This window comes from Pleurodeles waltl, chromosome 6, assembly GCF_031143425.1.
Source record: "Pleurodeles waltl isolate 20211129_DDA chromosome 6, aPleWal1.hap1.20221129, whole genome shotgun sequence".
In the NCBI taxonomy this organism is placed as follows: domain Eukaryota; kingdom Metazoa; phylum Chordata; class Amphibia; order Caudata; family Salamandridae; genus Pleurodeles; species Pleurodeles waltl.
Genome location: NC_090445.1, coordinates 1,539,887,370 through 1,539,902,087, shown reverse-complemented (window position 1 = coordinate 1,539,902,087; position 14,718 = coordinate 1,539,887,370). Strand labels below are relative to the sequence as shown.

The following is a 14,718-nucleotide window of genomic DNA, read 5'->3' as shown; positions in this document are numbered from 1 at the left end:
ATTTGGGGCAGTTCGCACTTAGGCCCTCATAACTTTTTGTTCACATAAGCTACCCACGCCAAATTTGCGTCCCTTTTTTCCAACATCCTAGGGATTCTAGAGGTACCCAGACTTTGTGGGTTCCCCTGAAGGAGACCAAGAAATTAGCCAAAATACAGTGAAAAGTTTTGTTTTTTTAAAAAAAATTGGAAAATAGGGCTGCAGAAGGCAGCTTGTGGTTTTTCCCCTGAAAATGGCATCAACAAAGGGTTTGCGGTGGCAAGCTCACCATCTTCCCAGCTTTCAGGAACAGGCAGACTTGAATTGGAAAACCCAATTTTTCAATATAATTTTGACATTTTACTAGGAGAAATACCCCGTTTTTACTATTTATTTGTGCTTTCAGCCTCCTTCCAGTTAGTGACCATAATGGGTGAGAAAACAATGCTGGATCCCAGAGAGCTAAACATTTCTGAAAAGTATACAGAATTCTGAATTCAGCAAGGGGTCATTTGTGTAGATCCTACAAGTGTTTCCTACAGAAAATAACATCTGAAATGAACAAATATTGAAATTGAGGTAAAAAAACAGCCATTTTTCTCCACGTTTTACTATGTAACTTTTTCCTGCGATGTCAGAGTTTTGAAAGCAATATACCGTTACGTCAGCTGGACTCTTCTGGTTGCGGGGATATATAGGGCTTGTAGGTTCATCAAGAACTGTAGGTACCCAGAGCCAATCAATGAGCTGCACCTTGCAATGGGTTTTTATTCTACACCGAGTATACAGCAATTCATTTGCTGAAATATAAAAAGTGAAAAATAGGTATCAAGAAAACCTTTGTATTTCCAAAATGGCCACAAGATAAGGTGTTGAGAAGCAGTGGTTATTTGCACATCTCTGAATTCCGGGGTGCCCATACTAGCATGTGAATTACAGGGCATTTCTCAAATAGACGTCTTTTTTGCACACTGCCTTACATTTGGAAGGAAAAAATGTAGAGAAAGACAAGGGGCAATAACACTTGTTTTGCTATTCTGTGTTCCCCCAAGTCTCCCGATAAAAATGGTACCTCACTTGTGTGGGTAGGCCTAGCGCCCACGAAAGGAAATGGCTCAAAACACAACGTGGACACATCACATTTTTTCACAGAAAACAGAGGTGTTTTTTGCAAAGTGCCTACCCTTGGATTTTGGCCTCTAGCTCAGTCGGCACCTGGGGAAACCTAGCAAACCAGTGCATTTTTGAAAACTAGACACCTAGGGGAATCCAAGATGGGGTGACTTGTGGGGCTCTGACCAGGTTCTATTACCCAGAACCCTTTGCAAACCTCAAAATTTGACCAAAAAACACGTTTTCCTCTCATTTCGGTGATGGAAAGTTCTGGAATCAGAGAGGAGCCACACATTTCCTTCCACCCAGCGTTCCCCTAAGTCTCCCGATAAAAATGGTACCTCACTTGTGTGGGTAGGCCTAGCGCCCACGAAAGGAAATGCCCCAAAACACAATCAGGACACATCAAAAATATCAAATACAAAACTACCTGTTTTTGCAGGGGGGCACCTGCGTTTTTGGTCCTGGGCTCAGCAGCCTTCTAGGGAAACCTACCAAACCCAGATATTTCTGAAAACTAGACACCCGAGGGAGTCCAGTGAGGTGTGACTTGCGTGGATCCCCCAATATTTTCTTACCCAGAATCCTCAGCAAACCTCAAATTTAGCTAAAAAATCATATTTTCCCACATTTCTGTGTGAGATCACCGCACTGGGACACATTTCATACCACGCAATGTTCCCCTCAGTCTCCCGGTAAAAATGATACCTCATTTGTGTAGGTGGGCCAAGTTCTTGTGAAAGGGAAGAGCCAAAAACATGTCGATATTGAGGGGGAACAAAAGGGGTCCAAAAGGGCAGTTTGCAAAAAAAACATTTTTAGGCTGACGAGTGCAGCAGAATTTGTATCGGTATAGATAAGACAATGCTGGGTGGTAGGAATTTTGTGGATTCCTGCAGATTCCGGAAGGTTCCATCACAAAAACGTGGGGAAATTGTGTGATTTCCAGCAAAGTTGGAGGTTTGCAGGGGATTGTGGGTACAACAATGGTGTGGTGTGCCTGTGAAACACACCACCCTGGAATCACCCAGATGTTTAGTCTTCAGATATGTCTAGGTCTTGTGGATTTTTCTACATGGCAGCGTCCCAAAGTCCATATAGTGCAGTCCTCACCATTCCAAGAGGGACGATTTTGAGAGTAAGCCAAGTTCTCATGGCCCAAATGTAAAACTAAAACCCAAAATAATCAAATGTCTTTTTGCTTGCTGTGGGATAAGATGTTTTAGAGTGCATGGGGGAGCTGAAATACTGTTACCCCCTGCAGTTGAGGTGGGGGCGTAACCAGGCCCATACAGGTTAATAGCCACCACCCGAATATTGTTTTAAATTTTTTTTTAATTCCCTGGCGTCTAGTAGACTTTCTACCCCCCTCCCCGGGGTGTGGATCAGGGGTAATTGCCCCATCTGCCCACTAGTGGGCAGAACAACTTTGGCCCCATTTATTTGGGGTGGGGGTATGGAAAAAAACTTCCCTGGCCTATGGTGGGCTTTCTGCCCCCCGTACCCTTGGGGCAGATGGGCCTTCCAAAAATAAGCACATCTGCCCGCAATGGAGGGCAGATAAGCCCAACAGTAATGTTCCCCCATGGGGAGTGACCCTTACCCAAGGGGCTGCCTCCCTAAAGAAAACAAACGCATACACACACACCAATCCCTGGTGCCTAAGTGGTTTCTGCCCTCATGGGGGCAGATTGGCCTAACAAAAATTGGCCGATCTGCCCCCAAGGGGGGCAGAAATGGTCTAAATACAATTTCCCCCCCAGGGGAGCGACCCTTGCCTAATGGGTCACTCCCCATCTCTTAAAAAACAAACAAACAAAAAACAAAACAGAAAAAAAAAGTATTCCTGGCGCCTAGCGGTTTCTGCCCCCCCTGGGGGCAGATCGGCCTAATAACAATAGGCCAATCTTCCCCCGGGAGGGCAGAAATGGCCTAAAATAAATTAACCACAAAACCCCGGGGAGCGACCCTTGCCTACGGGGTCACTCCCCTTGCGTGACAATAATGGTTTCTGCCCCCTTGGGGAGAGATTGACCTAAAATCGGCCGATCTGCCCCCAAAGGGGGCAGAAATGGCCTAAATACAATTTGCCCCTCCAGGGGAGCGACCCTTGCCTAAGGGGTCGCTCACCATCTGTAAAACAACAAAACAAATCCCCGGTGCCTAGTAGTTTCTGCCCCTCTTGGGGGCAGATCGGCCTAATTAAAATAGCCTGATCTGCCCCCCAGGGGGCCAGAAATGGCCTAAAATAAATTTGCCCCCCAGGGGAACAACCCTTGCCTAAGGGGTCGCTCCCCTTGCGTGAAATTCACGAAGAAAAAAAAACTCCCTGCTGTCTAGTGGTTTCTGTCCCCCTTGGGGGCAGATTGGCCTCATAAAAAAAGGCCAATCTGCCCCCAAGGGGGGGGGGGAGTAGAAATGGCCTAATTTGCCCCCTAGAGGAGCGACCCTTGCCTAAGGGGTCACTCCCCACCTCTAAAAAAAAAAAAGCTCAGCTTCCAGCGCGATGGGAGGAGGCCTCTGTGATTGTCAGCGCGCGATCGCGCGCTGATGTCACAGGGCTGGGGGGTTTGGGGTTGGAAGGGGAAGGGGAAGGGGAAGGGATTCACCTTCCATCTACGACCGGGGGATGTGGGTGGGGGGGCCCCCTGGTTCCCGGGTGCAGGACGAGGTCATCTCGTCCAAGGAACCCAACAGGTTAATGGAAGAATAACTTAAATACAGTTTAGGCAAGGGGAGTGACAAATTGAACCTGGACAGTCTAAAGCAATTAAAGCCAGCAAATGGAAAGCAAGAAAACTTGAGTTACAACCCACAAAGCCAATTGCAAGCAGCAGGCAGAATGCATTTCAAGATCAACTTCTGAAGGTTCCCAAGATGTCTTTAGCAAACGCAGACAGCTGTCTGGGAGGACGTGATCTAAAAATTTAATTGTAAACTTGTTTTTTTTTTCTTTTTAAATGCATCTCGTTTTCCTTTAAGGAAAATGGGCTGCATTTAAAAAAATAAAAAAAAAATGTAAAAAAAAAGCCTTATCAAAAAGCAATCACAGACAAGCTGGTCTGCTGACTCCAGTAGGTCACCGTTCCTGTGATGGCTGCGATTCCTAATGGGTTACAAATTGCAACCTATCTCATTAATGTGCATTATTTAGGTCTCTGCGATCCTCTAGGAATTGCTAATGAAACTCAAAAGAATTTTGTACATTATGAATACAGATTTCCTAATTGCTATTCGAATAGCATCGAAATAGGAAATCACTATTCCTGATGTTAGTATATCTGGCTCAAAAAGCCTAAATGTCATTACTTAAAATAAAGAAAATTCAAATCGGGGTGAAATAGGATTTTCTGTTTCTTATGAACTCTTCCATGCCTTTGACTGAAAAGCAAGCACTACATTGACTTTGTCTCTTTGGTGAACATGGCTGCCTGGTTGGTAAAACTGAAGCAAATGTGATTTTATTTCTTTATTTTTAAGCAAAGAGTCTATTTGTCCTAGTGTTAGTTACTGAATAACTGTCCAATCAACAAACACACTTCCACATTGGAAGGATATTTTTTTTATTCTACCCTTTGTACGAGTAGGAATAAGATTGGAATGGGTTTCTCAGTTTCTAAGGGAGTGCTGAACCCATTTCTGAAAGAAAGTCGTGCACCTGCCGATCTGTGATATCACCTGGAGTTATAACTTTTTAGGAATTCACAAACTTTCCAAAAGTGAACCTGGAAACCGGCAATAGCTTCAGGTTTCCAGATGTACTCGTAGAATTCTTTTGCGAGTTATAATTTCTTATAAGATAATTAACATTTTTGTATGGACAAACTGTCAGCGGCATTGCAAGTGCAGATCCTATCTATTTAATTGTCTTGCTTTTCTCCATGGCAAAACATTTTTCCCTTTTGGTAATACCCTTCCTCATCACCTTTATCAATTTTAGGGGGTGTGATGGACAACCCCTAAAAGGCATTTACTTCTGCCATTGACAGGAGTAAATATAACTCCCCTTGACGTCGACTAGGAAAGGATGCTAGAATTTTTGAACAGTTACAAATGTTTATGAACATTCAAAAAATTGCAGGGCAATGAAAGCGATGCAATTAAATTATATTTAATGCGTATATTTATTTATAACTTTTCTTTAGAAACTATTAAACAAAATTTTGCATCGAAGAATGTTATCGAGCAATAAAAGTCACAGAATAATAGAGCAAACCTTTTTGCCACCCATTGCCACAGAGGAGGATTCTGTTCAGTGTGGGTTGTAATGACCCATACATGTTCAAAGTCCTTAATGGTACTGACGTTTTAATAGGCTTAGCAAAGTGACTGTACATTGAGATTGTCCCCTTCGACCTCTCTAGGAACAGCTTATGTTTTCATTTTTAATTTGTGAGAAAACTTTGGTGTTAATAGTCCTCATTAAAGAAGATTATCTTCCCAGTCTTCTGATAAGTTAGGAAGGGTGTTTTGACTGTTCGTTCTCTTTCTTCTGCAGCTGGGGCCTCCCGTTACTTATTACTGTGGTTGCGGTGTCCCTCAACAAGATTGGATATGATGCTTCATACGTGTCGGTAGGCTGGTGTTGGATCAGCATAGAGGCAAAAGACCGCATCCTATGGATGCTCCTGGCTGGGAAAGTGTGGGAGATCTTGGCCTACATCATCCTTCCCATCCTCTACATCCTCATTAAGAAGCACATCAACCGAGCGGTAGGTGACACTAAGGGTGGTGGGATAGAAAGCATTGCTCACATCAGTGGTGTCTACCTCAATGTAATCCTGTATTCTTAGGCTAACCTGAAATATGTTTTTAAGTGTTGGGGGTGGGGGACCCTGGATATGTCGTTTGAGCCTTCCCCATCCTTCCTATTCTCTTAAATAAGAAATGTAGTAACCAACAGCGAAATACTAAGAATGCATACTTGATATGATGTACAAGAAAAATATGTTCTCTCTGTTTGCTTGGTTGGCATGTTATGCAATGTACTGGTTCTATGGCGGGCATTTACTGTTTCTTATTTGTTAATTGTTTGGTGATCCACACACACTCCTTGTTCTGTGAGCACTTATTTGTGTTTCACATGTTGTTTTATGGGTGATTCATGGTCTTTCCACTAGCTCATAGGTAGGGGCATTGATTCTTCACATTCGTTTGTTTCTTGATGCTTCATCTCCTTTTTTTGGTAGGCACACTGATGGCCATTTTGTATTTAATGGTTATGTTATATACTCTTTGCTGGTTTGTTTATCGGTGCTTTATGCTTCTCATCCATTAGTTGGTGAGTTAATGGTTCTTGCTTTTCAATTATTGGTGCAGGGGCAATCTGCACTCCCGGTTGGTGAGTTGGAGAGCTCCTAAGTTCTTCAATGGTTGGTTGATAGGTGCTGTGTGGTCCTTACTGTTTGATTAGTGAGTAATCTGCGTTCATGTTGGGTTAGAAGGCAATCTATGGAACCTCATATTTGGTGGATGCTCTATGCAATTCACTGTTTGTATGGTGAGCAGTTTATTTACCTCATTTATTGTTAATTCTTAGCTTCTCTCTGCTTGGTTGCTGGGCTTTCCATCACTGGTAGATTGGCTGATGTCCTTTGCCCTTCATTCCTTGTTAATACAGATCTCATTTTGTTTCAGCATGATGCTCTTTCAGAATACCGCCCCATCCTGGCCTCAGCACCTGCCTGCCCTCCTAGAACTGCCATCGCGGACAAGAAGCTAATTTTCATCCCTCTCATCTTCATTGTCCTGCGCATCTGGAGCACCGTGCGATTCATCCTGACTCTCTGCAACTCCCCTGCAGTGAACTTCTCGTTGTTGGTCGTCTTGCACGTAGGTTCCTACTTGAGTCTTGGTCTTGAGGCACTGTGTAGGAGGGGATGGTAGGCAACCTCATTGAGATGTGTTTATTATTTATTTATTATTCTGAATAATACTTATTTTAGTGATACACAAAGTGGTGTCATCTGTGAGAATTGTATCGTAGTTCAGTTCTGCTCTACAGTATACACTCTGCTGACTTCCACTCATGTCAAAAAGTCTACCTTCATCCAGGAAGCTGGAGCTTTGCCAATGAGTGGTCCTTTTGATTTTAACCCTCTTTACCAGCATGCACTGGACAGATGATCAATTCATTCAGTACTTGTAATCTATACATGTGTTATGAAGTCCCATTTTCTCCTTAACTATTTGTGTAAACCTGCTTTTCCTTTTCAAAATTCATGTCTACATTCTTAGCAACAATGGACCATGGAATGCAGGTCGTCAAACGCAGGTGTGAAACAGGAAAACAGATTTCACTGGATAGTTTGTAGTTTTAGTTTGAGAGCAATTCCTAGTGACATTCACCATTCCACCAGCCACACTGTCAAACTGAGATGAGCAGCTTGGAAAAGATTGTGCAAGCAGCCTTTTTGTGGACAATTTCTCTGAGCTCAGGAGCCAAACACGTGCAGTTTGCGAGAACTGCACAGCCAGACTGCCTCCCTAAGCTGCATTGTGCTGCACATTGCACTGCCTTTCCCCCAGTTTCACGTAGGAGACATCATTTATTTTTCCAGTTTCCTGTACCTACATGCCCTTCTCGATTTCCCTAATATACAGGGGTATGACGTGTATCTTTGGTGCACCAGGTACAAAGGGGCCCGGAGTGGGATGGACCCACTGCACCACGTGCATCTATCTTAGATCTGAATTAACCCCAGTAATGGTTCTATATTACAATGCCACCCAGTTGGGATGGCCTGTGCTTCTTGCTTGTATTATCCCATGTGAACCTTCCCTGCTCAGTCTGATACCCTGATTGTAATTGTCCCTGGGACCAGAAAGCCTGTATATGGTGTCTTTTGCCCCGTGTAACAGGCTGGACCTCTCTGTACACACTTGTGTATAGAGTCCCTACAGGACAAATAGGAAATGGTGTGCTGCAGTATCCTTGCTCGCATTGGGAACAGTACATCGTGGTATTAGTCAATGACAGTCCTGTAGTATGCCAAGAAGAACATCTTTCTGAATTTCTGGAAGGCCATCAACTTCATAGATTTCACTTAAGTGGTGCTGGACTGCAGGGTTTCAATTAATGTTACTGGGGCCATTTTGTAAGTGCGTTTGGAGGCCTGGGCTCACTTAATATTATGTGTTGAACACTCACGGCACAACATTAATGCAGTACCATTCACATTCTCTCTCTCTCTGCTCTAGCCGACCTGAAATATCAAAGAGTAAGCTTTGGCAAGCATACGATTGTAACTTGCATTTTGAGTTCTGACTGCAATATTAAAGAAAAGTCTGCTTCAGTGGAAAACAAATCTGTATGGAATGCATCTATGAGACAAGGAACTTGATGTGTGGTGGTTCAATTTACTTTTAATATGTAATTAGTCCTGCATGCACAGTAATGCAAGTATTCCATAGGAGGCAGAATGCACTAAACAACCACATAGCAGAAAGTGAAAGAGTAATATTCCTGTGGGTGAATCTGACTCTCGCTCTATGTAGATTTTAAAGCATTGGTAACAATAGGTTTTGCTGACAGCTTTTCTAACAAGCCAGACTTAACAAGCATTTGCAAAACCAATACGTCTCACCTCTGCAAGAGCTATTGGCTTTGCCAAAGTGTTTTGACCCTCTCCACGGTGGCTGCTGTTCAGAATGGCTAAAAGTTAGCGTTGTAGAAGAGAGTCGTATAGAGTGTCATAGAGTGGAAGGTCAAAGAGTGTTGTAGAGTGTAGTGGCAGAGAGTGTTGTGTATTGGATTTGCATAGTGTGCAATGGTGCAGAGTGGAGTGGCATAGAGTTGAGTGCTTCAGACTTCAGTGGCACTATGTATAGTGGATTGTCAAAGAGTGCAGTGGGGTGTGGAGTGCAGAGTAGAGTTTTATGGAGTGAGTAGTGCAGAGGAGAGTATAGTGGAGTGCAGTGGCGTAGAGTGGAGTAGTGCAGAGCAGAGTTCAGTGACGAAGAGTACAGTGTTGCAGAGTAGAGTGTCAGAGTGCAGTGGTGTAGTGTGGAGTAAAGTGGCATAGAGAGCAATTGTGTAGAGTACAGTGATGCAGAGTAGAGAGCAGTGGCATAGAATGCAGTTATACAGAGCGCATTTGCACAAAAAGTGCAGTGGTTAAGAGAGTGGTGTATAGTGCAGTGACATAGAGTGAAGTAGTGTAGATTGAGTAGACTAAAGTGACGTAGAGTGGTGCAGTTGTGTATACTGTAATAGAGTGTAATGGCACAGTGTCAAGAGGTGTAGAGTTCAGTGACATGGAGTGCAGTGGTTCACAGTAGATTAGAGTGGTGTACAGTGGATTGACATAGAGTGCAGGGGCATAGAGTGGAGTGCTACAGAGTAAAATGCATTGGCATAGAGTACAGTAGCTTAGAGTGGAGTTGTGCAGAGTAGAATAGTGTGGCCTAGAATGTAGAGTGCAATGGTGAAGAATGTAATGTTGCAGAGTGTATTGGTGTAAAGAGTGCTTTGGCACAGAGTAGTAATACAGGGTAGAGTAGAGAGCCATATCATGAAGTGGCATAGAGTGATCAGTGCAGTGGTGTAAAGTGAAGTGGTGCACTGTGGAGTGGTGCAAAGTAGATAGGAGTGATGTAGAGTGGAATATCCATGGTGTGGTACCAAACTGCCTATTACAGACAACACATGTTCAATTGAAATGGGCATTACATTTACACAGACATGGTTTCACTAATAAAACACTAGTGTAATGATTTTTTCCGATCATATTAAAGTGTTTGTTTCCAACACACTTCAGAAATAACAAAAAGTGCTTTGTGTTAGTTAAATTGATATATTCTGAAATACTTAAACTGCTCATTTAAATATTGTCCTGTGCTACAAAAAAAAAGCTTTGCTACCCCCAGTATCCAGCAAGATTGTTGCATAATTCCTCTGACTTTGAAGTCTGAGCAAGAAAAGTAAACCAATGTCCTCCGAAGACAGTGCCTGACATTTGACCTCGGTCTTTAAATGCACAGCAAATGTGATGAAATAAAAACAAAAAATACAGTCATGTTACAGAAAGAGAGCCCTTGGAAGGATACTGTAAATAAGGTTTTGGCAAGGGAAGGTACGAACTCGAGCTGGCCAGCTGAAAACAAATAAAGGCAGCAAATGGAACGCATTAAAATGTAAGTTACAAAGCCACTGGCATGCAAGAGCAGAATGTGTTCCTAGGTCAACTTTCTGTATGCCCCCAAGATGTCTTTAAGAAACCAGACAGCTAGGCTTCAACCTAAAAAGGGCTTTGTTGATCTGTCTGTATATTCCTTCTTGGATAAATAGCTCTTTTCACGAGTTAGCATGCCATGATCATCTGGTGCGTCTTTAGAGCGCCACAACTTTTTTTTAAACTTCAAATAAAAATGTCCGAATGATTCTTACAAACATTGAGTCACATGACTTATCTGATTTTTGTCCCAGAATTCCACTTTTCCGAATAACAGCTGTTACTTTGTCAATGGAGTAATGAGTCCAAAGAATGCTGGAGAAAACAAGTTGCTGAATGGGATTTGCCTCACCCAGACACACATTTTGCACAATTATTGGCACATGAAATAACCAAGGCCCAGTATGTTAAATAATAGCCTAAGAAGAAAACGCTGGGTCGAAATCTGTTACATTGTTGCAAAGCAGTCCCACTGCGTTGCCAAATAATATATGAAACAAGTTATTGTAACTACAGAGACGTCTGGAGATAGTGTATCTTGCAGAACTTGAAAATCACTAGGAAACGCGTGCCACTAAATTCAGCCTTTGCAGCTTTCCAAAAAATTCAGAACTGGTTCCTTGTCCGTCGAAGCTATGACTACACATTAGTATGTCCTGGATGGGTATGTATTAGGTTGTAGCTAGGTTTTTATTCATCCTTGGAAACTAAAATATTCGGGTTTGAATCTTAGCTTTCCAAGTTGGTCAAAATGAGTGCTCCTGGGCAAATCGCTCTGTCCTTCTACTTTGGTTCACTTTGCATTTTGTGTTGAACAAGAAACTACATTTCACTATATTGAAATTCATAAAAGCTCCCTACTCTATTATGTCACATGTGTTTGCTTTCACCACAATCCACCCCTTAACTCCCAAATTGCCATACGAACAGCCGGGACCTTCCATTAAAATGCACCTGACGTGGATGAAGTTGGGGTTCATTGCCTACTGGGGACACACTTGAATACAGTTCATGTGAGTCTAGCCCTATGTTCTTCAAACTTTGTTGAGGGTAAGCTCTCCTTGATTTAAAACAAATTGATAACCCCTATGAAGTAACCTGCCGAATATTGCTGAAAATGATACGTTAAAAGGGATATTTGGGATCAAATTAAAGATGGTTGAATAATCATGATATAGGTATGGTATGTACACATTCAGAGATTAAGGGGGTTATTCTAACTTTGGAGGAGGTGTTAATCCGTCCCAAAAGTGACGGAAAAGTGACGGATTTACCACCAGCCGTATTACGAGTCCATTATATCCTATGGAACTCGTAATACGGCTGGTGGTATATCCGTCACTTTACCGTCACTTTTGGGATGGATTAACACTCCTCCAAAGTTAGAATAACCCCCTAAGTGTTACAACACATTCAGCAGCAGCACTTAATGTCTCCATCGGAAGCGCTAAAAGGTCCCAGGCAAGAAGTGCAGGTAGAGGTCAAGCAGAGGCAGCGCGTGCTTTCCCTCTAATGCAGAACAGCCATAGGAGTGTGAGCGTTTAAATAGAAAAGGCTGCAGCCTGGCCAGTGGCCACTTGATGGACAGAGTAGGTACAGCAGGGACAGCATAAGCCAGTCCTAGAGGGAAGGCGTACTTTAGGGGCCATCTGGCCTAAAAGGTGTATGAAGACTGGTGGAAGAGGATGGGGATCTGCTCTGGTCCGCTCTCCCTCTTGCAGTGTGCGATCGAAGTTTAGAAGAAGTAGGAGGTCTTCATGCCCCAATAGTATTACTTCCACCAGCAGGTGTGTTTCTGGAGGCACGAATCTACTCCCAGGATGGGGCAGAGGCCAGTTGCTGGATCCTTTGCCATCTCTGGGAGCCACCTTGTAGGCTACCTGCCCCACTAGATTTGTTTGCTGTCAGCCTGCACTCAGTTACCCTCAACCACCTCTTAAGGGTTCCCTTGGCTTGCCTTCAGATATCATATGCTCGCTCCCTGGGGACCGTTGCTGGCTCAGTAAGCTACAGTTCTCTCAATGCCCATCTGGTCCTATTTTGTTATACATCTTCATTGGTTTTAATCACAGAAAAAAGAGACAATAACCAGAGCAGCCATACTTGAAGTGAGTCATTCGCACACGGCTGCTGGTCGAATGACAGACATAAACCGTGTAGTCCCAGTGGGCTGGACACGCCACTCCCTGTTGTGGGGTGCGGTCAACTGTCGTAGAGAAGAAGGCACCCGCACCAAGGGCCCGACTGCCGTAGCAGACATCGGGTGTTTTCCTGTGGGATGGAAGGGTGGGGCCTGGTATTTCAGCAGTGGGGGCTGTATTTGTTACTGGGGGCCGGTTTTGCAGCAGTGCTGCAATATTGGTCCCCAGTAACAAAAGAACAAAAGCAGCAATGCTTTGTCACCCCACCTCGTCCCAGAGGGCTGCTCTAACAAAATTGCCAGGGCTGCTTTGGGTTCCCAGTCTGGCCGTGCCTGCACCGGTGTAGTTGAAGCTAACGAAATGTGACAATAGGACCTGGATGGTGGGGGGGGGGGGGGCTTTTAGCAGAAGAACCCATCCAGGAGGGGCACCCAGACACACCCACCCACTGGCGCCGATGAAACATCCTGGGACTACAGCAGAGATTCTTACAGGCCAGTGTGAGTGTGTGCCCGAGCAGGAGTACTAATCCTGGGGTGCCTACCAGAACCCCCATCAGACCCCCCACAAGCACAGAGGGACCCGGAAATGAGAGCGTGAGACCTAAACTAGATGTGGGGTCTACTAAGGGACATAAACCTACCTCCCTCACTCCAAATGAACCCATCATGTGCTCTGCAGCGTGGGATCCACGAAACTAGGGTAGCGCTCAGGCTGGACGTATGTCATTTTTTGCATCCGATTTCTAATGTAGGCATCTCGGCTCCAAAACCCAGCAGTTCCCCCTCCCACCCAACCCATGTGTGCGTGCCACTGCAAGGACATCTAGCACAGCCTTTGCCCACTGCAGCAATGTGGAGATTTAGCAGTGTATGTCGGGGCTTGCATGCACCTTCCAGGGCAGCGCGATCTGCTGCATAAAGAGTATAAAAGCAAGGGCAGTAAACCTATACAAGTACGTATCACCATTAGCCTTGAGTAGAAGCCCAAGGAGGCATGATTCGGGTGGGTGCAGGAGCAAATGTTTCACCACTGCGGCAGTTATTGTCGTGACCTCCCCCCAGGCCCTCTGCACCACTGGACCTCTCAGACCCTATGGTAGAAACCCCCCTCAGGCATCCTACATCTGGGACACTATACGGATGCCGTGGGAAACATGCGCTTGACATGCTGCTGCGTGAGGTAGGCCAGATGTAAATAGTTAAATTGTGTGAAGCGGAAGTGAAACCTCCTCGATATGCTAGAGCGCATGGGATCAGAAACTGTCCGTGAGCAGTGTCTGAAGATCCGTCATCCATCTGTTGTTAGCCCTGCCATCTGCCCTACAAAGGCACAAAGGCAGTGCAATATACATGGTCATAATAATTTACAGCGTGAAACAGGGTGGCATGCACTGCCAGTGATTGGGGAGGCTCTACCCTCCCTAGCCCCCATATCACATTAACCCCTACATCGCATGAACCTCATCCAAAAAATTACGTGCCACAATCTCCTGAAAGGACATGTGTACACGCTCCAGGAATACGTGCCCCAGTTGGTCAATTGCCACCTCTTTCCAGGGCATCAACGAGTGATATGGATTTAAAAATAAATCCAAGATTTGGAAAGTGCATCAAGGTGCTAAATTGTAGGCACGGAGTGATTAAGTGATTTGCCCAGAGTCACAAAATGTTGAGCTGACGCGGAGACTTGAACCTGGATCCACCAGCTCTGAAGTCGGCAGCTCAGGCCCTTACATCACAGCCTCTCCTGGAGGCCCTTGCCATGTATGTATGTGTGCTCGCAATGCCGTGCTACCTTCATGTGATGAGTCTCATGTGGCAGGCGGGCTTTGAGGTCCGACAGCCACATATATATGCGAGTCCCCCCCCACCCAAGAAGCCTGCGGATCGCCGTCCTCACAGGGAAATTGTCTGTACCCAGCCAGCACATCAGCCACTGTAGCTTCTCTGCCACATAATACGACTCATAATTGAGGGCACTGAGACAGTCTTCAAGTCGCATACGCTGGAGTATAGAAAGTTATAACACACAAAATGTTCTTGGTGGAATCATTTGAACATCAGTACATCAAAAATGAAAATGGGCACTTAATGATATAATTAACCATGAATCAATTCCATGTCTGAATAAATCAACACACACTGTTTATTTATTTTTTAGAAAAAATCATGTTTTATATATTCATAAATCTTCTTCAATTAACAGTGCAACAAAAATAATACCAGTTTACAAATATCGTTTATATGCACAAGTACTGGTAACCACTATGGTCCACCTTCCTCTACATCTAGGAGATCCTGCAATGAAGT

General features: G+C 44.3%; 1 protein-coding gene across 1 annotated transcript in view; it reads left to right on the top strand.

The window, feature by feature from the left end:
* Nucleotides 1-14,718, top strand: part of GPR157 (G protein-coupled receptor 157) — a 69,705-nt gene that overhangs the window by 36,908 nt on the left and 18,079 nt on the right. The window contains exons 3-4 of the mRNA XM_069241155.1: nucleotides 5,591-5,804; nucleotides 6,730-6,924. Coding sequence (XP_069097256.1) covers nucleotides 5,591-5,804; nucleotides 6,730-6,924 — 409 coding nt within the window. The remainder of the gene's footprint in view (nucleotides 1-5,590; nucleotides 5,805-6,729; nucleotides 6,925-14,718) is intronic.